The sequence below is a fragment of the Macrobrachium rosenbergii genome, unplaced genomic scaffold (assembly GCF_040412425.1).
Source record: "Macrobrachium rosenbergii isolate ZJJX-2024 unplaced genomic scaffold, ASM4041242v1 282, whole genome shotgun sequence".
Lineage (NCBI taxonomy): Eukaryota > Metazoa > Arthropoda > Malacostraca > Decapoda > Palaemonidae > Macrobrachium > Macrobrachium rosenbergii.
The window spans coordinates 4,252,456-4,277,102 of NW_027100730.1; the positions used below are offsets into that span (position 1 = coordinate 4,252,456).

At 36.4% G+C, this 24,647-nt stretch overlaps 1 protein-coding gene across 1 annotated transcript in view; it reads right to left on the reverse strand.

The window, feature by feature from the left end:
- Positions 1–551: 551 nt before the first annotated feature.
- Positions 552–24,647, reverse strand: part of LOC136838269 (zinc finger MYM-type protein 1-like) — a 37,610-nt gene continuing 13,514 nt past the window's right edge. Inside the window, exon 2 of the mRNA XM_067103132.1 lies at positions 552–3,041. Coding sequence (XP_066959233.1) covers positions 1,827–3,041 — 1,215 coding nt within the window. The 3' untranslated portion in view covers positions 552–1,826. The remainder of the gene's footprint in view (positions 3,042–24,647) is intronic.

Here is a 24,647-nt window from a genome sequence, read left to right on the forward strand (position 1 = left end):
AATAATCCCTTGGATTCCAGTGCTTGGCTTCAAGCCTCAATTTCATATTCCATTCCATTCCACATTAGGATAACTTTCAACTGCAATAAGACCTAAATGTCATAATCAATCAATGTAAAGTCTGTATTCATCACAAACAGGCTACAGTTGGGTTTCTCAGATAAGGTAACATAAGTTAGGCCTGTGCAAGTATAGCCTAAGAAGGGTAGCCTGAAAAAAGGATTTAGGCAGGTGTTGTGAGCAACAAAGTAAAGCACTGTATAAAAAAAGACTGGTTTACCCTAGACTGAATTTTAGTAGGAATCAGGGACGGACTGGGACTAAATTTCGGCCCAGGACTTTTGATGTTGACCGGCCCACTTGAAGGTGGAGCTGAATAGAAGTGGGGAGGTATATCTTGAAATGAAAGTATACATTTGATGGGAAACAGGCTACACACACACACACACACACACACACACACAACACACACACACACATATATATATATATATATATATATATTAGTGATGGGTCGGATAAACAGCTCTGGGAAAAATAAAACACATGCAGGCATAACTAAAGGAATTACTTTTATTTTAGATTATCAAAATTTTCTTTAATAGTTCACTCTTGGATGCAACTTTGTCAATTATTAAATCATTATCGAGAAACATTAATATATCCCTCTCTACTGTCATTAGCATAAACTCCTGGAGGTGTTCCTGTGAGAGTCTGCTTTTTAGACGATTTTTTATGAATTTCAAGGTAGAAAAGTTTCTCTCACAGGAAACTTGAGTAACTGACAAGGTCAGGAGATACTTGTAAGCTAGACCAATTATATGATAGGCATCAGTTAACAAGTTGTACCTACTGAGTATCTGGTAACAGCAGACTGGACAATTCTTACATGATGAACATTTCGTTTCAATTGTCTCATGACTGTCTTCATTTAAATAAGACTCGTGTTCATCCTCATCATTCATATCTTTAATGGTGTAGTCTTCCAAGGGTGTATTTTTCAATTTTTCCCAGTGTGTAGCTAGACTCCTTCATTCCAACTTCAAGTTTTCAGCTGTTGCCCGGCTGTCGAACTTAAGCAATGGCTTACTGAGTTCTTTAAATAAAGACTCATACTCTTCAATATTGTTGTTCTTCAGCTGATCAAAATTTCTTGGGTCTAGAATCGATAAATCGTTGTAAAGAGTCCCATGAGAAAGAAATCGATCACTGAGGCTCTGTGTGACTTTGTCCAATGTTGGATTATATGCCTCAACTTCACATTCAGCCTTTCATCATAAGCCTTTTCGCCAGGCATCGTTTTCTTCTTTCTAACTCTTTTCAGTGGCAATTCTGTCTGCACCTCCAACTCCAAATCTGCGTTCTCTTCATCTTCTACCTGTTCATTAGCCTAACAAACAAAATGATCTGCAGCCACCTTAATACCTCCAAAATCTCTGTTTATTTTATCCAGACTCTCTTTAGTAGTAGGAACCATTCTGTACGCAGAGAGAATATCCATTCTGTTTGTTTCCAAATATTTCGAAAGGGGAGTAGTCTGCTCAAATATACGAAGAAATATTTGAGCAGTCAGTATGGTGTCATATTTGAGTAGTGATTCAATGTATGCTTTGGCTTTGCTGAGAACATCTGATTTCATATTTTCATGTTCTTGTATGGTAGCCAAAGTTAGCAGAACATCTGTGTATAGGGCATTATCAGTCTTGCCAAAGTTTCCAGATATTTTTCTTAAAGCATTATCTTTAGCCCACCAGCGAGTTTCTCCGATAGGAGAGAGGCGTTGATGGCGAGAACTTTTGTTTTCATTCACCCAAATAATCATTCGCTTATAAGATTCTCTGATAAAGACTGCAATACCATTCAATAAGTTGAAAAGTGAGGGACTTGCTATAACTGCTCCAGTTGTTTCTGCCAGTACTGAATTCAAAACATGTGCATAACACCATACATGAACTTGATTGGGTGAATGGGAAGAAAGTACAGTAAAGCAGAGAATCCCCAAAATGCCCCTGCATGTTGGAAACTCCATCTGTGGCATTACCAATGCAATTGCTTACATACAGTTTAAGTTTTTCTAGGACATTCTTCAAAATTTGAACAAAATACTCTCCTGTAGTTGCTTCACAATTCACAACTGCAACAAGTCTTTCATGAATAACATCTGTGACATACCTAAGAACAACAGCACACTGGTCCTGCGAGGTAAGATCCTGTGTTGTATCAATCTGCGCAGAGAACATTCTAGCTTTATGAACTTCATTAGCAATGGATTCCTGAATAATCTGCTGAATTGTACTTAAAATATTATTAACAGTGGTCTTAGACAAAAAGCTAACAAAAGAACCTCTGCCCTTTGACTTGGTCTGCTGCATTCTTTTGCTCTTTTCCAAACAATCAGTTAAGTGGTCTTTCATGCATATATCATATTTTCCCAGGAAAATTATCAGTTCTAAAAAGTTACCATGGGCAATGCTTGGATCATCCAATGTATAACAGGCTTCTGACTGTGTACCCCTATAATTAAGCCCCCTCTTCCCAATGATCTTAACTACATCAATTATTCTTTGCAATACCATACGCCTCTTTCTAACTTGTTCCCTATGTAGCGATATTTGTTTGCCACCTAACAAATGCCTTATATCTGACTCAGAAGCTCTAAGAAAATATGCCTCTGCACAGTGCTTGTGTAAAGAGCTTTGCTCGTGTAGCTCTACTCGTTGATGGACATGCCTCCAATCATTCATTCCACTAATAAATATATTCTTGTCAGAAGTATTAGCAAAAACAATACAGATGTAGCAATATAACATGTGACTTTCTTCACTGTATGAAAGCCATTTCCTATTTGTACCATCCTTACAGTGAAAAACTTTTTGTAAAATTGGATTTGTTGATGGTTGCTTTGGGTGAAATTTGAAGAATGATGGATAGTCGTCTACATTTTTTGGTCTTGTAAAGTAATCCAGCTCACTAGGGTTTTCTTTGCAGCATGCTATTATTGATGTGCCCTGACTTGGCTGGCCTATTGCACGCTCATCAACCTATAAGAAAAAATAGGAAAGCCTGTCATAAATAATGAAACAGAATAACACTGTAGTTTTCTAAAACCTTTGGGCAACTCTACCTGCAACCTGCTATGCATTTGTATATACAATACATCAAGAGTGCCTCCAGGTCATTAGCAACTATAATTCTCCTGCATTTCTTTCATCTTATGGAGAGTTTGATTACCCTGAATTTGGGCAGGCTCAGGCTCTATGTCTAAGAAAAATCTGAAGTATTTGCAAATGCATATGCACAGACTTTTTCTTTCTTTTTGGCTCAAAGATAAAGTAAGCTATACAAAGTTGGGAATATCCTATCTATACATGCTAGTTTACGTCTACTCACATGTAGATGCAACCTTGCAAGAGAATTATGACAGGGTAGTAAATAGGGCCTAACTTTTTTAAATTACTAAGATATTCAGATGAGCACTGTACTTACTTTACTGGCACTTCCTCTTGTAGTGGGCCTGTCATGGACCGGATCTCTCTCTTACACTTTGAATGTTTGTGGCTTGATCACTAGAGTTAGCACCTGTAGTTTGTGAATAAGGAATACAAGTTTCCTTCGCAACTCCTACGTCTGTCAATTTTCTACATTTCAATGCTTGGGCTTCAAGTGATTTTCTGTTTCTATCTCTCAACTTTTCAGCACCACCTTTGCGTTTTTTAGCAGAGCTTTCCATTTTTCTGAGTTGATTAGCAGACAGATATTTCTTGTAAAAATATTACACAAACACACATATTTATATATATGTGTGTGTGCATTCAAAGGAATGAATAGAAATATGTGGAAATAGCCTAATTAGTCATACAGATTTGTGGTAGAAGAGCGGTTTTAGAGTCTGAGATGCACTTCACAGGGCCGATGCTTTGGGGGCCTCCGCAACAAAAGTCAAAATTGATGTTTATATACATATTTGTTGTAGTAAATTGTTTTAACACCCCCCACCCCCATGATAATATAAAATTTATGCTTGAAATACTAAGTAGGCCTATCAAAAACACTATGAAAATTAATTTAATTTTTTTTTTACTTATTTTTTTCAACACAATATGTGAGACTATTACAATTTACAACTATACTGTTTATTTATTTTTCAGAGAATGACTTAATGAGAGAAATCTTTCAAGTTCAACGTCAATGCTTAAGCAATGTCATTTTCATTGGACTGCACGCAAAAATGTTTAGTCTTGTGAAATTGTTGACTATAAATTCCGTAACTAGGCCTATGTTTTAATTAATTTTATTTTTGAAAAACTTTCCTCCTATTAATTAAACCTCAAAGCAATAAAAATCACGAGGAAATAATGTAAATCGATTGTTTAGTACCAGTTGAACATTTTATAGATGAGCCTAAGCTCACTAAGTGATATTTTTGTATCACATCGAGCTTTTCACAAGTCATTTCATTTCAAATATTAGTTAATCAAATAATATAATCTAAATGTTCTTCTCGCTTTTCCTGATAATTATTATTATATGTGCACTAAAGTTTAAATAACGTTAGCAAAAATGCAATGTCTCATACCAGTGTATAAGATTATGATGTCATCAAAGTGTCATCATGTCTTTCAAAAGAAACAGTTTGAGAAACCGTAACCCAGTGACAGCGGTTGAGTATGGATGCATTGAAGTGTTTTCCTGAAATGCTAAAATATGCGAAAGTTCAGTGGCTTTATGATGAAAAATTGCACAAAACCACTTCACTTAAGCACAACACTTTACACACGTCACTTTGAAAGAACAATCACTGGAGTAAACGTAGTCAGGAATAAAATTCGAATTCTCCTTCACCAACACACACCGATTCCATGCATTTCACAAGATTAATTTGGACAATTTTCCTGATTCTTGAACACACTGTGCCGTTTTCTATATGATGACTGTTATATCCAAAGTTTGTTGAATGAAACACAAAAGATTTTTTCAACTTGCATAATAAATATAGCCACGAGAAAATAATATACAAGGAATACCGATTGAGTAGCGTCTTACTGCCTGTGTGGTGTGTGTAACCTTTCGCTAGCAGTATAGCCAGAAGCCTAGACCGCAAAAGAACATTGCAATACGGCACTGTGTTGAGTGGCTTGATCATATATTCGACATAACAAAAGAATGTTATCATGTGTTCAGTTTCCATTATTACAGTTTCCCTACTGAATACTGTTCTTTTATTATATTAATCTTTATTATATATTTATGTGTGTCTGTATAATCACAGAATTCTGACTGTGTTGCCCAACCAGTTAGCAATAATGAAATGGAAAAGGTAGCATATTGTATACTGGCTGATGGTTAATGAACGATAGCTTACAGAAAATGTTGATAAAATTATCGGAACAACCATTTATATATATATATATAGGGACATTTCAAGATTACTCTCTCTCTCTTGCAATGGCTGCATTAAGGTGTGCTGGCGATGAGATTCATTTCATGTCCCGCCTCCCCCTCCCCCCCCCCTCTCTCTCTTTCTGTGTTTTTTATCCAATTCTATTCTCTTTGTTCCCCTATTCTTCAGATTTTTAAGTTTTCTTTCTAACTTATTTTTCATTTTTGTTATTTAAATTTTTTTTATTTATTTATAATTTTTCTTTTTTACTGTAGACCGGCCCACAGGCCCCTTTTAACCACCGGCCCAAGGGGAAAAGTCCCCTTTCTCCAAATGGCCAGTCCGTCGCTGATTCAGTCCCGTCCCGTTCTGTCATTGTGTACCAACATACCACAAACAAGTTTCTATTGATGTTCTTTTCTGGCAGAAAGAATTATGCTTTCTTCCCAACTACGAATATCGATGGGTGATGGGAACATGTTTTTTTTAAGAGAAAAATGTTCCCATATAACACAAGTAAGGCACGGTTGATGGGAATACTTTTTACAATGTTTTTTTTATGGGGAAAAGTTTTTTTTCCAGAGGTTCTAAAGAATTATGGTTTGCTGAGAAAGTTTTTATAAGTTTAGCCTATTTCCGGACAAGGATGTGTTGCACAAAAACGTAATTATTGCTTAGCAAGAATAATAGTTATTTTTTTTTGGTTTATAATTGAATGATACATAAACTAATTTTTTATCAGTTATCTGCTTTTCTTTTGTTTAAAACTTAATGATACATAAAATTATATCTAAAAATAAGTTAAATATTTTTTTGTGTAATTTAATGATGGATAAAATTAATTGATTTTCAATAAGATAAAATACTTCTTAGTACTTGTAGACAGTTACGACTGATAAAAATACGATGGTATGCTTCTGAATTTTATAACACAAAAAATTTTGTTTTTATATATAAAATACGTGGTGTTTTCTAACTGAGAAAGACATGTAGAAAATGGGGGTTGGAGTGGTTGGACAGCAAGATAAATAGCTCCAGAAAATGAAGCAGATGAAGTACAAGGACCTAGAGATGGAACTGGGAGAAATCTCCATAGTTGCAAGAAGAATTAATATTCAGAGAGGCTGGACAGCAAGACAAGACTAAGGAGGAGGGGATACAATTATAGTAAAAAGTTGAAAATAAGACAAAGTGGGTGCAGCAATGGGTCATAGGGAACGCCGCAAAATACCCTTGAGTAGTCTAAAATGCATTGCAAATACGCTCTAATTGCTTTCGTGTTAATGACATGCTTCAGACAAGCATCCTTGCAGAAAGGAAGACTTACCAGAAGGCACTGCACTCATCTAGAAGTCTTCTAAAATCTAAAGAACCTAGTGTAGTCTATTATACATTGCAAACTCACTCTAACTTTTCAGCGTTGATGATATGCTCCACATAAGCATCCCTGTAGAAAGGAAGACCCACTAAAATTGCTTTCGTGTTAATGATATGCTTCAGACAAGCATCCCTGTAGAGAGGAAGTCCTACTAGCAAGCACTGCACTCATCTAGAAGTCTTCTAGAAACTAAATAACCTAGAGTAGTCTATAATACATTGCAAACTTCCCTTTTACTGTTCAGTGTCAATGATATGCTTCAGACTAGCCTCCATGTAAAAAAGGCAGACCAACTAGCAAGCACTGGACTGATCTAGAAGTCTCCTAGACGCTAGGTCAGTCACGAGGGAATAACGCCGAGAAGAAACGAGATGAAATGAGGAGGGGGAACACCAACGAAAGCGCAGATTATGCACCAAAGGATTATTATCTGGAGTTTTCCTTGATTCTCTTCGACAAACATTGATACTGCGTTACCTCCAGAGAGAGAGAGAGAGAGAGAGAGAGAGAGAGAGAGAGAGAGAGAGAGAGAGAGAGAGAGATGATCTGTTCTTTGTTCGCTCGGGGAAGATTATGCAAATTTAATGGAGAGTAGAATGTTGCATAATGACTGAGTTAGTTACTTTTTATCTCTCTCTCTCTCTCTATATAAATATATATATAAATATATATATATATATATATATATATATATATATATATATATATATATATATATATATATATATATATATATATATATATATATATATATATATATATATATATATATATAGAGTGGTAAGTCAAAAAGTTCCAGGAAAAATTCAATATACTCTTTATTTAAGGAAATTCAAACATCATTTTTCTACATATCTACCATCTAACTCTATACACTGTTCAGGACTGTTTCCACCTCTGCAACCCTTCTTTGTAGAAATTTGGGGCCTTTCTATTAAACCATGTTGAAACTGCATGTTTAGCAGCATCCAAAGATACAAAACGAGACTCCTCTTGTGTTCCTTGAGTTTTGGGAACAGGAAAAAAATCTGAAGGAGCAAGATCAGGAGGAGGATGACGAAGAGATTTCCGTAGGCTTGCAACTTGATGAATGTGCTGGAGCGTTATCATGATGGAACAAAATTCTGCGGTGCAACTTTCCTCGACGTTTTTAGCCAATGCAAGTTTTTGCAAAACATTTGTAGTAGTTCCCGGTGATTGTTTTTGTCCTTGAAATCAATCAAAATCACTCCTTTGGAGTCCCAAAAACACTGTTGCCATAACCTTCACTGGTGCAGCTACAGAATAACCATTGCTTTGATTGATTTTACTTTCTGGGTCATTTGATGGATCCAAGTTTCATCTCCAGTAACAATCCGGTCAAAAACTCTGATTCATTTGAGAGAGCGCAACGCTTTTGGGACCCAACGTGCTGAAAGTTTACTCAAACCAAGAGAGAGATGGGAGATCCCAGTTTCATTAGATCATATCGATAGTAAGAGATCTTCATCCAGAGCCACAATTTCATTTTTTGAGAGAGACCATCCTTAAATCGCTTTATCCAATCATAAAGAATCTCCATAAACTTGTTGCAAAGCTTCAATAATTTTTCCTGGTTTCCAATCAAGCTTGGTCAGGAACTTGATGTTAGCTCTCATCTCAAAATTTTTATTTTCCATGGGTTGGAGACTTTTTGAAGCAGATGTTAACACCACGGGCAAGAGGATGACTAAAGGTAACAAGTTCTATGATCACTTCTTCACAGATAATTGTTTACCAAGTATTTGGGTTGTTTCATTCCTGTGTAAATACATCATTCAACAATTTTTCCTGGAACTGAAGACAGGCAGATCACAAGAAATATATATATATATATATATATATATATATATATATATATATATATATATATATATATATATATATGAATATATGTGTATATGCAAATATGAGTGTATGTGAGAGAGTGGAGAGAGAGAGAGAGAGAGAGAGAGAGAGAGAGAGAGAGAGAGGAGCACTGTAGGGGTTGAGAATTTTTAAACTACATAAAGCAATATGCAATAGCCAGAAGGTCATCATTTTTACAGAGAGAGAGAGAGAGAGAGAGAGAGAGAGAGAGAGAGAGAGAGAGAGGTCAAAGCCACCTCTTGACATTCGTTTCAACTCGAAACTTTTGCGGGCAATGCCTAAATTCGAAGTTCTTGAAGCTTCTTCTTCCTGAAGCCTCAGCTGGACACCTGAGCAAATAGACGAGTTGGTGGATCACTTCTCTCTCTCTCTCTCTCTCTCTCCCTCCACTTCCTTGTTTATTAATCTCCCATTTTTCGAGTGGCTTGTCAAGGAGAGAGAGAGAGAGAGAGAGAGAGAGAGAGAGAGAGAGAGAGAGAGAGAGGGAATATGGCCAAGCACAAATGGAAATAATCCCTAGTTTTAATCCTACATTGAAAAATCTCTCCTCACTGACAGCATGAAACTCCAAATGGGTTGAATCATTGCTGCTTATAGTGGCTTTTATTCTTCCCTTAATTGATGTCTTTCTTTTGTTGTGGGGTGGGGAGGGGGTTGGATACGAAAGGGGAGACTTAGGAAGGGTTAACAAGGTCAGAGAAAGTCAAAGGACAGCAAACAGGAGTCCCGTACCACTTCGACAACTTTCTGCAGCTTCAGAAAGAGACCAGCAAACAGTCATAAATGACTCCTTCTGCCTCTGTTTGTTTACTTTTCACCGTCAAATGACATTTCTTATTCTTCTTCTTTTGTATCAACTGACAGGAACAAATGAAATACCATCCACTTCATTTTCAAGTTAAACAGATGCTTCTTCTTGAAGTCCCTTGTTAGATTATGATTGTTTTTTGGCTATGCTGTATACTGTTGATTTGCTCTTCAATTTTAGTATAATCTATGCATTTACTAATATTCAACTGCAACAAATTTCAGAATAAGTTTCTTTTTGGCAATAAAGAAAAAACTGAATTTACTGAAGTAAAATTATGAGAAATGATATACCAAACAACTTAAAAGCGTACAGTTGTTGTTTTTGCAACAATATCTCAAAGGCATTTTTGTCAGTGATGCTACATTACCCTTCTTGCTCTCTCTCTCTCTCTCTCTCTCTCTCTCTCTCTCTCTCTATCTATATATATATATATATATATATATATATATATATATATATATATATATATATATATATATATATATATATATATATATATATATATATTATATTATGTTAATATATCTCTTATTGCTTCAAGAAACCTGGTTTCTGTAGATGATACTAAGTTTTTAATTATCTATTTATCTAACTATTTTATAGGTGACGCCAGTCAAATGCTACAAACAGTTATGAACTTGGGTTAAAACTGTTTAGAAATCGGAGGCACCATGGACCCCTCAGACCAGAAAATATTAAACAATATACGAGATTCCGTTAATTGCAGGTATACACTCAATTCCAACAGGTAAAGGGTAGACATGCCCCAAGTCAGAATTTGGTAAATAACGAGATTGCCAAGTGGGCATATAATGTTTATATTTCACTTGGTTGAACAAAGGACATAAATGAATTAAATAAATGAAAATTAAAACAATTCCGGCCTTGCATATGAATCTGGATAAGCCGAAAAATTAATTAACTTTTCCCTCACCTGGACAGGACCATCCATGAAAATGTCATTGAAAATGTGTATATATATATATATATATATATATATATATATATATATATATATATATATATATATATATATATATATATATATATATATATATATATATATATTGTCAGTATATGTTAATTTTAACGTAAATTAATTTGTTTTGAATAAGTCACTTTGGCAGTATTTATTTTTTTTGGAATGTAATGACCCTGTTTCCTCCTCCCCGACATTTCTGACTTGTTGTATAGTTTTAATTACAATGAGCTTGTTTTATTTTCACGTGTGGTGTTGGCTTCTCATCCGGAGCTGTATTCGGCGCTGTCTCTCCAGGACTGAGTCAGTCGTTTCTGGACCATTAACATTGTGAGGGCTTGACTTATTTTGGGATTATCACTGGATTTCGAGATCTGCCTGTCTTCAGTTGCTGCTGCTGTCCTCCTTTGAGAGATTGATTGTTCTCCAGTCTGCACCCTTGGTTCAGTTATTCTGCCAAGGGGACCTCTCTGCCAACTGGTAAGGTGTGATTACCTGTCGGACGGCCGTGTCCGTTGATCGTCTTGCGACGTTAAAGTGATTCTTTCTTCAGTCTGCACCCTTGGACCAGTTATTTTTGCCAAGGGGACCTCTCTTACGTTTGGTAAGGTCTTAGGAATTTATATTATTCCCCTCGACCTGTGATTTGAAGGCTGTGTTAGCCACTACCACCGTTTGGAGCTCACTTAAGGGAAGCAATTTATTTTTTGATAAATATTTAGTGTGTAATAAGTTAGGTTATTCTGACTTTTCGACATTCTATTACTTTCAGGGCCCTCTCTTTAAAGTGTAATTGCATAGTCTGTCTTAATTTGGTGTAAGTGTGTTTGTTATTCGATGTTTTCAGTGTGTGGTTGATTTTTGTGTTTATTTAATGTATTTTGTAAGAGGCTCAGTGGTCATTTCTTTCTAAAAGTTTGTATTAAATATTAAGGTTTTATTTTCAGTTTTTCTTTATCCTCCTTGATTCCATCTCTGTACACTCTGTTGCGGCCATTCCACCTATTGTGGACTTGGTCGTTTGTGACTTTATTTGTATTTTAAGAGACTTGTGTATGTTTGATGGGCTTGGGCCCATAACATTTGGCGACCTTTTGCCAGGATTTATCGGATCCTGTAGTCACTAGAGTGTATAAAGTGGATTCTTGGGGTGTTTGCAGCATAGTAATACCTTCTCTCCTATATTTTTGTGTTGATCGGTGTTTATGATTTTTTTTTGACCGTGGTAGGATATTTGTGTGGTTATTGGTGTACAGTTTATTGGTTTGTTTTTGGGTATATTTTGTGAGATACATTTATATATTTACTTGTGTGCAATTAATTTACTATGGCTGATTTGAATATCCCGGAGCTCTTGATGGGAGAGGGGTGGCAGGACAGGTTGGCAGACTTGAATAAGCCTGATTTAGAGTGTGTAGCAGAATTTGTTGAAATTGAAAATCCTGGGTCTGTTAGGAAGGGCTTGTTGCTTCTTAATGTTTATGAAAAGGTTAAGGTGATGAAGGCAGAATGTAAACCAGAGACTAGGCAGGTGGAGGAAGCACTGTCAGTAGAACTTTTAGATAGGCAGATTCAGTTGAAAAGAATGGAAATAGATCTCCAAAGGTTGAAGGCTGAGAGGAGAGAGAGAGAGAGAGACAGCACGAACTTGCTATGCAAGCATTGAGTAATAGGGGTTCTTCTTCTTCCCAACATAATGTGTCTGCAGTGCCTTGTATTAATCTAACTGAAGCTCTAAAGTTAGTCCCAAATTTTCAGGAAGTCAACGTGGCAGAGTTTTTTGTTTCTTTTGAGAGGATAGCCTCAAGGTTGGAGTGGCCAAAGGAGTATTGGACCACTCTTATTCAGAGTAAATAAATTGTTAGGTAAGGCCCAGAAAGTTTACGTTACCTTGGACGAAGATCTGTCCTCAGATTATGATTCTGTGAAGGCCATAGTTTTGAAGGCTTACGAGTTGGTACCGGAAGCTTACCGACAACGCTTCCATAATTTACAGAAGGAAAGAGGGCAGACTTTTGTAGAGTTCGCCAGGGCTAAAGAGCAGTTTGCTGGCGACTGGTTAAAGTCTAAGGAGGTGACAGACTTTGAGAAATTAAAAGAATTGATTTTGGTTGAGGAGTTTAAAAGGTCCGTGCCTAATGAGGTGAAGGTACACCTCGAAGAGTTAAAATTAGAAACATTACAGGAGGTGGCTATTGCAAGTGATGAGTACCTCCTCTCTCATAAAAATGTGATAGGGGAGGTACCCAGAAATGAGAAATCTGGTTGGGTGAGAGTTAACAGGAGTAGTAACCAGAACAGGTATAACAGGCCTAATGACAATTATGGTTCTCATACTACTCCTGTTAACAGCTATAGAAGGCAAACCACAGATAACCCGGAGAAGTTGAGAACTTTGACTTGTTTCTTCTGTCATAAGAAGGGACACGTCAAGAGCATGTGTTATGCATTTAAAAGGTCACAAAGGACCGACAGACGACCGGTAATGGCCATTCGAAGGAATGAGAACGAGTCAGTGGCTGAGAACTCTAATAATCAATGACTAGGCAATAAGTCACTGGCTCCTTTTCAGAAATTTTTGTCTAATGGTTTTGTCCGCTCTGGGAATTCGACTGAGCAAAGAAAGGTTAAAATTTTGCGTGACACTGGGGCTGCTCAGTCTTTAATTCTCAGAGAATCTTTACCTATTGATTTAGAATGTTCAAATAAGGAATATGTTTTGTTAAGTGGTTTTTCAGATACGGTCAGGTCTTACCCGGTTGAGAGTTTTTATTTATCATGCCCGTCTTTTTCAGGTTATTTAAAATTGGCCATTATTGATAAATTTCCTATTAAAGATGTGGATTTGGTGTTAGGGAATGATGTCGCCCTAATAAATAAAACTTTCCCTATTGTATTAAATTCCAGTAATGAAATATCTGTAGTCACTCGATTGCAGGCTAGTAGTGTTGACTCGGCAGAGTTGGTAGTTGATGTTTATTTGAGTAGTTTAGATTGTAGTGATAGCTTAGTTGTAGATAGTGGTGTGTTGGATAATAAACTTAACTGGACTACTAAGGAACTTATTACAGCTCAGAAAGCAGATTTTAAAGACCTGCCAGTTGAGTCTGGCGAAATTACTGATTTGACTGTCCCTCGATTTAAGATAATTAATAATATTTTGTATAGAATAAGTAGACCTTTTGATGCCATTAACACAGGTTGTGAAATTGTAAAACAGATTATGGTTCCTTTTGTTTATCGAAAGGAGTTAATGACATTGGCTCATGAAAATGGTTTGGCTGGTCATTTTGGTGTTTTTAAAACCACTCGTAAATAGTGTGAAAGTTCTTTTTGGCCTAAGATGAAAGATGATGTTAAAAAATTTGTAAATAGTTGTGATGCATGTCAAAAGGTCGGGAAACCTAATCAACCAATTCCAAAGGCACCATTACATCCTATTCCTGTTGTTTCTGAACCTTTCAGAGAGGTAATTATTGACGTGGTTGGTCCTCTGCCGAAAACTCAGTATATTGTAACAATTATGGATAGGATGTCTCGATATCCTGAGGCAATACCACTACGAAATGTAAAAACTGTTAAAATTGTTGAAGTATTAATTGAATTTTTCACCAGGTTCGGAATGCCCAAAGTAATTCAGTCCGATTGTGGGTCTAATTGTCTGAGTAAATTATATAGGGAGAAGATGGCTGAATTAAAAATTAAACATGTGACTTCTTCTCCGCACCATCCTGAAAGTCAAGGTGTTTTGGATCGATTTCATCAAACCATGAAGTCTATGATAAAAAAATATTGTTTGGTTAATGGTTCCGAATGGGATGAGGAACTACCTTATTTATTATTTGCATTTCGGTCAGTGCCAAGTCAATCTTTAGGATTTTCACCTTTCAGCCTTATTTTTGGTCATTGTGTGCGTGGTCCATTGGATGTGGTTCGTGAATCTTGGGAGGGGACGCCCTGATATAAATTTATTAGATTATGTTAGTAATTTGGGTGATAAATTAACGAAGGCTTGGAAGTTTGCTGGTGAAAATTTATTGTGTAGCCAAAAGAAAATGAAATACTTTTTGACAGAAAGACTAAGGAGCGTAATTTTGTAGTGGGTGATTATGTTTTGGTATTGCTTCCCATTCCAGGAAACCCTTTAAAAGCTTCATTTTCAGGACCGTGGAAAATTTTAAAGAAATTAAGTGATGTTAATTATATAGTTGAAACTCCTGAAAGGAGGAGACCCTACCAGCTGTGTCACATAAATATGTTAAAAGCTTATAAAGGTCGTGACAAAGTTATTCCCGTGGCATTAGTTGGTGATACTACAAAGTGTAATGGTATTAATTCTTTTTCTTTTTCCAGACGTGAGTAATTTTGATGATGATTGTTTTGATGGTGCCGAATGGCCTAATGATAATGAACAATCTTTAGAAAATTTTTCAGAAATGGTTTCACATTTAGATTTAGTAGAACAGGGATCTTTGAAAAAGTTAGTTTTTAGTTATAAGGATTTATTTTCGGATGTTCCAGGACAGACCACTGTCCTTGAACATGATGTGGATGTGGGTAACGCAACTCCAGTAAAACAATCCCCGTACAGGTTAAATCTATTTAAAAATGATGTTGTGGATAAAGAGGTTGGTTATATGTTACGACACGGGCTGATCGAACCCAGCAACAGTCCGTGGTCTTCACCTGTTGTTTTGGTAAAGAAACAGGATGGTCAATTCAGGCTTTGTTTGATTACCGCAAAGTCAACGAGGTCACAAAGCCTGATAGTTATCCTTTACCCAGGATAGAGGACTGTATTGACAGGATAGGGAGTTCAAAATATATAACTAAATTTGATTTGTTAAAGGGTATTGGCAAGTTCCGCTGTCCAAACGGGCACGGGATTTGTCAGCGTTTGTAACGCAGGAGGACTCTACCAATGTAAAGTAATGCCTTTTGGGATGAAGAATGCTGCTGCAACCTTTCAAAGGTTAATGAATACTTTGGTCCAAGGTTTAGAGGGGTGTGTTGTTTATATTGATGATATTGTGATTTATAGTGATGACTGGGACACACATCTTAAACGTATTAAGGCCTTATTTCAGGTACTTAGGAAAGCTGGTTTGGTTATAAACCTCAAAAAGAGTGAGTTTGCCAAAGCAAAGGTTGTGTATTTGGGTCACGAAGTAGGATTTGGGAAAGTGGCTCCAAAACAGGCAAACGTAGACTCTATTAGGCATATTGAAATGAAATACTGCAGGGATGTCAGAAAATTCCTTGGTTTAGTAGGGTATTATCGTAGATTTGTTAAGAATTTTTCTGATATCGCTGAGCCCCTGACTAATTTATTACGTAAGAATGTGACTTTTGTATGGACTAATGATGCCCAAAATGCCTTTGAAAAATTAAAGCAGGTCCTAATGAATTTCCCTATATTGGAAGCCCCTGATTTTGACGTTCCTTTTTCGCTTGCTACTGATGCGAGTGATGTTGGGGTTGGAGCAGTTTTGTTGCAGGAAGATGCTCATGGAGTATCTCATCCTGTTGCGTATTTCTCCAAAAAGTTATCCCCGGCACAACGGAAATACTCGACTGTAGAGACGGAGACTTTGGGATTAATTTTAGCTGTTAATCATTTTCAGGTGTATTTATCCTCTACAGGGACTCCGATTAAAATATTAACGGATCATAATCCGTTGATTTTCTTGAACAGGTTTAGGAATAAAAATCAACGGCTGATGCGTTGGAGTCTCCTGCTCCAGGAATGGAATTTTTAGCTTTTCACACATTCCAGGCAAAAGTAATGTTGTCGCTGATGCGCTGTCATGCATCAGTGACTGATCGATAGGTTGATTTGAGAAAAACCTTTTTGTTCTTTGTTAATTATTATTTGTAAAGTTGTTTTGTATATATTTATATTAATTGATTTGATTAATCCTATAAATTTATTGAATGTACAGGTTTCCAGGTGTGTTGTAATAATGTTGTGTCAGGTGTTTGTTTTGTTTATGAAATAATTTAGGATTAAGTATTTAAGATTAAGATGTTAAATGTCGTGATTTGCAGGTTTTTCTTCAGTGTCGTCTTTGATTAAGAGTGGTTAAGGGTACTTTTGATTTCTGTTTACTTTAGTATGTGTTGTTGGTGGAGGTTAATTTTAAGGTGTTACCATTGTCTTGTGTATGTCCAGGTTAATTTTAAGGTGTTACCATTGTCTTGTGTATGTCCAGGTTAATTTTAAGGTGCTACCATTGTCTTGTGTATGTCCATTAATGATGTGTGTATTTAAGGCCCAAACCCGTTTAGTGTGAGGACGCTCTCTGAAGTGTAGAGGCACTAAAACTGAGTGAAGTGTAGTGAAAAGACGCTCTTTGAAACTCAATGAGTCGCAGAAACAAGTAGTGTTGAGTAAGGACGCTCTCTGGAGTGAAAAGAGGCATTATTGGAAAGTGTTGTGAAGGGCCACAATATTGAGTGCGTAGTAAATCACTGATATGTGGACAGTGTGTTACATTTTTTTTTATTTTGGTGATTGATGGTTACTTTTTATAAATCATTAATCATATACTGTTATGTCCCTGTTCTTTGTTTATGCCAATGGTCCACATTAATTCTTTCTTTACATAGCTTAGATAGGTCACGGGCTCACGGGTCTGTAGCACAGCAAAGCCGTTTTTTTAGGCGCTACAGGCTGGTGTATGAGTGGTGACCTAGACTAAGTTAAGGTTAATCTATTAAAGTTTTGGTCCTTATTTTTGTTTGACTGATATTTGTGTTTTCAGAATAATTTAGCCAGGTCATGGGCTCACGGGTCTGAGGCACAGCACGGCCATTTTTTAGGCGCTACGGGCTGGTGTATGAGTGGTGACCTTGGTTGAGGTAACACTAGCCCCATTGTGGTCGATTTATATTTTTGTTGTCGGTTATCTAGGTTTAGTCTAATAATAGGTTAGTCTTGTTAACATTGCTGCTCTGCTAACCTTTGCCCACCACTCCACTTGTGAGTTCATGGGGATATTACCATATTTCTTTGTATGTTGATACTGATGTTATTTTTGGCGTGGTCACTATAAATTATTTACTTGTATTAGCTTTGAGTCTTAGTATTAAGGTTAAGATTTGATATCTATTGACTGTATTGAAAGTGGTACAAAATTTTTTGCCACTATCTCTAATCTATTTTTGCTGGCAATGTGATATAGTATTTTTAATCACTTTTTGAGTTTTGTCATTAGACTTTAATTTTTCTTATTGTCCCTGTTTTATTTCATATAGATTGAATTGCTATGTTAGCATTTTTATATATTTCTTGGAATTTTGAGTTAAGTTCAATGCTTTGTGGAAAAATTTTCTTGTGGAAAATTTTTTTTTTGTTAGGTGAGGTGTCAGTATGTGTTAATTTTAACGTAAATTAATTTGTTTTGAATAAGTTAGCCACTACCACCTTAGGAATTTGGAGCTCACTTAAGGAAGCAATTTATTTTTTGATAAATATTTAGTGTGTAATAAGTTAGGTTATTCTGACTTTTCGACATTCTATTACTTTCAGGGCCCTCTCTTTAAAGTGTAATTGTATAGTCTGTCTTAATTTGGTGTAAGTGTGTTTGTTATTCGATGTTTTCAGTGTGTGGTTGATTTTTGTGTATATTTAATGTATTTTGCATGGAGTTCTCGTCCTCACGATTCCCAGTACCGTGAGGACGAGAACTCCATGAAGAAAATCGTCATGGAAAACATCACCCCGACCGAAGACAGTAAAGAATAAATCTTATAATTTATTATAAGAACCGCCGCACCCGTGATCTGGTGATGAAAAATAACCCCTCTCCGCCAGCAAGAGAACCCTCAAGCAGAAGAACGTGGTCTACCAATTTGTATGTCCTGTTCGAGGATGCCCGGCGCTTATATTGGAATGACCACGATGCGTCTGTCAAAAGGATCTCCTGCCACACCCAGGAGGGTGCCATCATGAACCACGCCCGTGCCACTCACAATATTTCCATCTCCTGCGACAGTATTATACAGTACAAAATATAAGTATAATCAGGAGAGCCGCCGACCCTCGACGTCTGCGCCTGCTAGGCGCTCCTCATTGCCGAGAAAACCAACAATGAATACGACGCAGGAGGCATCGCTCCTACCCACGAATTTAAGAAGAATAATGCAGAACACCCACCAAATCCAACGAATACCTGAAAACGACAACCCTGAGAATGGAGATGCCCCTGATGAGCGAGGCGCCCTTCGAGACAATCCCCGACTACGACAGAAAGAGTAGATAATGACATCATTCATCCGTGAGCCCAATAGCAGCCAAACTACCGATGATGTCAGCCGGCATGACATCACGCAACGGCAGGCCAATGGGAACGCTGGAATGAATGACATTCCCAGGTTGCGAAGATCTGTCAGGATCGAGCTTCAAAAAAAAAGAAATTTGGCTTGAAGTTCGCTGACTGCAACCAATCAGAATTCGGCATCCATGACCCCCCGCTGAAGCCGTGTATAAATTTAGAAGGACCTATGCAATCTGCCAGTCCTCTACTATCTCCTGCTGGAGAATGACAGAAGAGTCTGTCGAAACGCGTCGCGGCAACAATTGTATAGAACTAACTGTATAGAATAAATAATAATAATAATAAAAAAAAAATAATAATAATAATATTCAGAAGATAAACTCTATTCATATGGAACAAGCCCACAAAAGGGACCATTGACTGGAAATTCAAGCTTCCAAATAATAATAATAATAATAATAATAACGAGAGGTACGCAGGGCTTAATGCCTTTTTTAAAATCCTATAATGGGAACCTCTCGTCATTATAAAGTCTAATATTCCACCATCTCTGCATTTTTCTCTTCCAAATATTCCTTAGGCTTAGTCAGTGTTAATTGAATTGCTGTGCATTTTTTTGAAAATTTTCTTGTGCTTTCCTTCAATAAACCTTTAGGCCTATTTCCTAATTCAGCACACCTGTAATATGTTCACTGCGGTCTATTAAACTTGATATTTAAGGGATAAAATACAATACAGTTAAAGTATATCCCACCATGGTAACACATGAAAGGCCATTTTCTTTAAATCTCATCTACCTGCTCGTTTTCCTTTTTGGTATTCTAAGAACAAGAGTTCATAGGAACGATAATAAGGTTCCTGCCTATAGCCTCTATTCCTATAGGAGGATACAGCCAATTGCATCTCAGGAAATAACGCTTTATTCGAGATGCCCACAACAGAGTAAAACGAAGAAGAAGAAGAAGAAAAAACCGTAGTAATTCAGCTAACGACATTATGTGAATCTGGTAAGTGACTATTTTTTCGCTTTTATAATTCTTTAGCTTTTTTTATTCTCGATGAGATTTAGTTTGGGGCATATACGTACATTTTCATCCTTAGGTAAAATAATAATAATAAAAAAAAACTGAAAGCTTAAAATATAATGTGAATGTACATGTCAAAAATTGCCATTTATTCCCTTGAATAAAATTTCCTAGTTTTCTTGAATACTTATTTTGATGTATTTCCCAGTTTCTATGAAAAAATACGTTGATGTGATTGTTTTGCTCCACAGAAGAAGCTTTTATTATATTAACTATAGCAATGAGTTTGTATAAATTAGTACATTGATATTTAAAGTAGTAAAACACCTTTTTCGCAAATTTTATCCATCTCTATAAAATTAAATGACGTCTGATTGCAGTGTTGTCAAACTTCTTCCTGTGGAGAATGTATATGTTATTTTCTTGTTGTAAGGGCACATGCCAGTAGTTTAAGCTTGCCTTCTGGACGAAACCTTTTTTTTTTTGTATGTTGGGTTACGATTAAACAACTTAATGTTTGTGTTTTAGTTGATGGTTTGTTACGTAACCCTGTAGTTTTGTAGATATGACAGCTGTGCTATCCAATATACTCCTCCCGAGTTTTCTTCCAGGGTGAGAACATGAAGCTCTGCCTGTTTCGCAGCAAACTCCAGAAAGGCAAGTTGTAGAAGAAATTCTCGTAAAATCTAGCCCCATCACCGCGTGAACTGTCGTCGTCATTGCAGTAATTCCTTCATAAGAATATTCTGAAATCCCCCTTTTTTTTGGCTATTTATGTTTTCCTCTATCGAAGTAACGTAACGTTTTGTCAATTTTTGCAGTAATATGTTAATGTTTTTCTTGCTTCTTAATGTAACTTGGATGATTGTTGTGTCCTTTAAATATTAATTATATGTGTTAAACTTTTTAAATGCGTATTTGTGAACCCGTGTGGCATCACCCAAAAAGAATTGGTGCAGGAAATATAGTTGATTGTTTCTCAACTGCACATTGTTGGAAAGAATATAATGTTTCTTGACTTCATGGTACATTTAAGTAAGTTAGTAAACTCCTCAGCACTGTAACTTGGTCTCATTCAAAGCTAGGGCAGGAGGGCTTAAGGTTGAATGAAATCGTACCGAATGTGGGCCTAAAACTTTAAAGTTTCACCACATTCTTTGCTAGTTATAGTAGTAATTTGCTTTGGTCCTTCGAACGAACCGGATGCCATAACGATTCACAAAGGAATTTTTGGATGTTAAAGATAATTTACGATAAAGTTCACGTTGGTGATGGATGGCTATAAAGTCATTTTAGTGTAGCTGGCACGTGTCCAAAGTTATTTGGTGAGCAGGGTAAGGTATTGAATTACTTGGAGTGTTTTGCCAAGTAATCTATTGTTTATGGAACATTATTGTTCGTATTTAGTGATCACTCTGTGAAGAAATTCTTGTTGAATTTCGTAGCTATTTTGAACTTAGGTTTTCGTGACCAGATGTATTTTGTGAAGTGATGAAGAGCACGTGGTCAAATTATCTATCATTCAGTGAATGTTATTCGACCTATGAATAAGATTAGTTATATTTTCAATCAGGTTTAGATAATTTGCCATACATTTTGATATTTGAGCAAGTTTGTTATTGATCCATTAACAAGATAATGGATTCCAAGATTAGGGTAGTTATTGAAAGGGAAATTATTTCCTTACAAGATTTGCTTGATGAGACAGATAACTGCATTGGTGATACTGATACACCAAAATCGACCCTTGTAATGTATGAACGTTGTCTTATTGAGGGGTCTACGACGTTTTGAAGATAGTTGGTCACAGAATGTGACGATTATTTCTCAGGATAGTGAATATGATAGTTTATGTAGAAGTTATAGAGCAATAACTAGATGTGTAAGGAAAGCTATTGCTACTGCACAGAAAACTATGAGCGAGATTGACACGGGAGATATAAATCAACAGCCCGCTTTGCCTCCTCCTTCGGCTCCCATTAACCCTCTCCCTCCCCCTAAACTCCCAGCAATTAAGATACCTGAATTTAGCGGTGGGGAAGAACAATGGCTTGCATTTTGGGATATATTTAACAGTTTAGTTCACGATCGTATGGATATTTCCAATGTGATTAAGTTTTCTACCCTCAGAGCTAGTTTAAAGGATAACGCCTTTAAAGCCATAGAAGGTTTGCCTGTCACTAATGCCAATTATTCCGTAGCTATTCAGACCCTTAAGGAGAAGTATGATAATAAGGACAAATTGAAACGTAGACTTATGTCCAAGTTAACGCATTTAGTCCCTCCCAGTCATACAATAGAGGATTTGAACACGTTCAAATTGGAATATGAGAAGATTATCTTACAAATGAACACATTGAATTTAGATGTAGAGGCCATGAACCCCATTTTCTCTAGTATAATATGCGAGAAATTATCACCTGAAACACGTAAGGCTATAGCTAATAAACATAATAGTATGTCTCTTGATTTAAAGCAAATTTCCTCAGGTTTGAAATATGTTTGTGAATTAATGGAATTTTTGTTACGAAGGTGAGAATTCTAATAAGAAAACGTGATCAGGGTAACTATTCTAAAGTGATTCCTCAAATGTGCAAAACGTGCAGAGAGCACAACAAAGTAACAGTAAGCCTAGTAATAGTAGATCTTACCATAATTGTGTGTTTTGCTCATCGAACCATGCCTCTCGCGATTGTAAGACTTTCAAAACCATTGATAGTAGAAGGGACAGAGTTAAATATTTAAGATTGTGCTTTGCTTGCCTCAAAGGAGGTCATTTATTCTCTGAATGTAGAAACAAACCGAAATGTAATATATGTGATGGGCCTCATTACCCGATGATTTGTAAGAAAACAGAAAACCTTGTTAATCCTGCTCCACCAAAGTTGAGTGTAAATAGTACTAATGTTAGTAAGTCAAATGTTAATTCTGGGAAATCTCATAATGATTCTAAAGGTACTGTAAGTAAAGGTGATTCCCAGTAGTTATGACTGCTTCTTTGGGTACTGATCATTCTCAGACTAATAAGATTTCTGTTTCGACTGCTCTTCCTACTGCTAATATAATTGTGTCAGGGAATGGACATCGCTCCTTTGGGAGAGCACTCTTTGATTCTGGTGCACAAAGAACGTTTATTGCAACGGAATTAGTTCATAAGCAGTCTACCGTCCATAGCAACAGTAGCCTTAAAGGTAAAACCATTTGGCAGTGATACCATGGAAGTTAATTGTAATATAGTAAGAGTTGTGGTGAGACTAGGTAAGATTCGTACTGTCATTAATGCCATTGCATTCGATAGAGTTAATTCCAGAATTTATTCTCCAGGTTTAAGTAAGTCAGCTGCGTTCTTGACGAGTAAAGGCATAAAATTAGCAGATAATGATTTAAATTCAGATGAAGTGAATGGTATAGAATTGATCATTGGAGCTGATTACTATGGAAAATTCATTCACAACAGTCAAATTTGCTCTGGAATACAGATATTGAATAGTTCTGGTGGTGCACTAATTTTTGGACCTCTTCCTAGTTGGTCTTATGACAACGTAGAATCTAATGAGATTACTACATCAAATGTATGTTGTTCAAGAATAGAAGTAGAGAAATCCTATTAATTCTTGTTGTGAAGTTAGAAAATTATGGGATTTAGAAAGTGTTGGTATCCGTCAATCTGAAATTAGTCCTGAAGAAAGAGAATCAGTTAAGTGTTTTAAGGATAAAGTAAAAAGGGTTGACAATAAGTATGAAGTGTCCTTGCCATTTAAAGATGAAAGTAGACCGCCTGTTAACTATAGAATAGCCATTGGTCAATTAAATTCCTCGCTACATAGATTCGAATCTGACCCCTCCTTGTATGCTCATTATGATAAGATTATCAAAAAGATTACGTTCAGTCTGGGTTTATAGAATTAATTCCCTCAGACTCCCCTATTATAGGGCATTATTTACCCCACCATGCTGTATTGAAGGATTCAGAAACAACTCCCATTCGAATAGTTTTTAATGCTTCTTCCAAGGCTAAAGGAGAACTTTCCTTAAATGATTGTTTATTAACTGGTCCCTCATTAACTACTAAACTTTTGATTCCCTGTTGAGTTTCCGTACAAACCCAGTAGCTGTGATTTCAGATATCAGTAAAGCCTTTTTAAGGATAGGCATTTCACCTGACTGTCGTGATTATTGCAGATTTCTATGGATAACTGATCCTCCGATTTGAAGTCTACTGTAACTTACCGGTTTTGTGTAGTTTGTTTTGGAGCTACATGCTCCCCCTTTCTCTTGCAGCAAACCCTTTTTGCATCATTTATCTTTACATGATAATCCCCTTGCATCATCTCTGATGAAGAATTTCTATGTAGATAATTTTAGTAAAACTTACAAGGATGTGTCAGTCTTGATGGATGAGTATCCAGTAATAAATGAGATTCTTGAAGATGCTAATATGCCTCCACAAGAATGGGTCAGTAATGATTCAGAGTTTAACAGAACCATAGATGTTATCAAAGAAAGAGTGAACGTTTTGGGTTTAGAGTGGTATCTAACACAAGATGAGATGTCACTGAAGGAAGTAAATTGTGAGTATAGAGGACCTTTAACCAAGCGAAAGGTTTTATCAGTAATAGCTCGAATGTTTGATCCTCTAGGATTATTGTCACCAATACAGGTGAGAGGTAAATATTTTCTTAAATGTTTGTGGAGTAACTACGGGTGGGATGACCCTTTGCCAGAATCATTATGTTCAAGGTTTGATGAAATTTGCAAGTGTATTAGAAATGTAGAAAGTTTAAAGTTTCCTAGGTTTGTTGTACATCCTGAATGTTTCCCACTTACATGTATTTTGTGATGCCTCTAACAAGGCATATGGAGCTGCTGCCTATGTGATTGATTTCAAGAGAAGTGTAAGCAATTTAC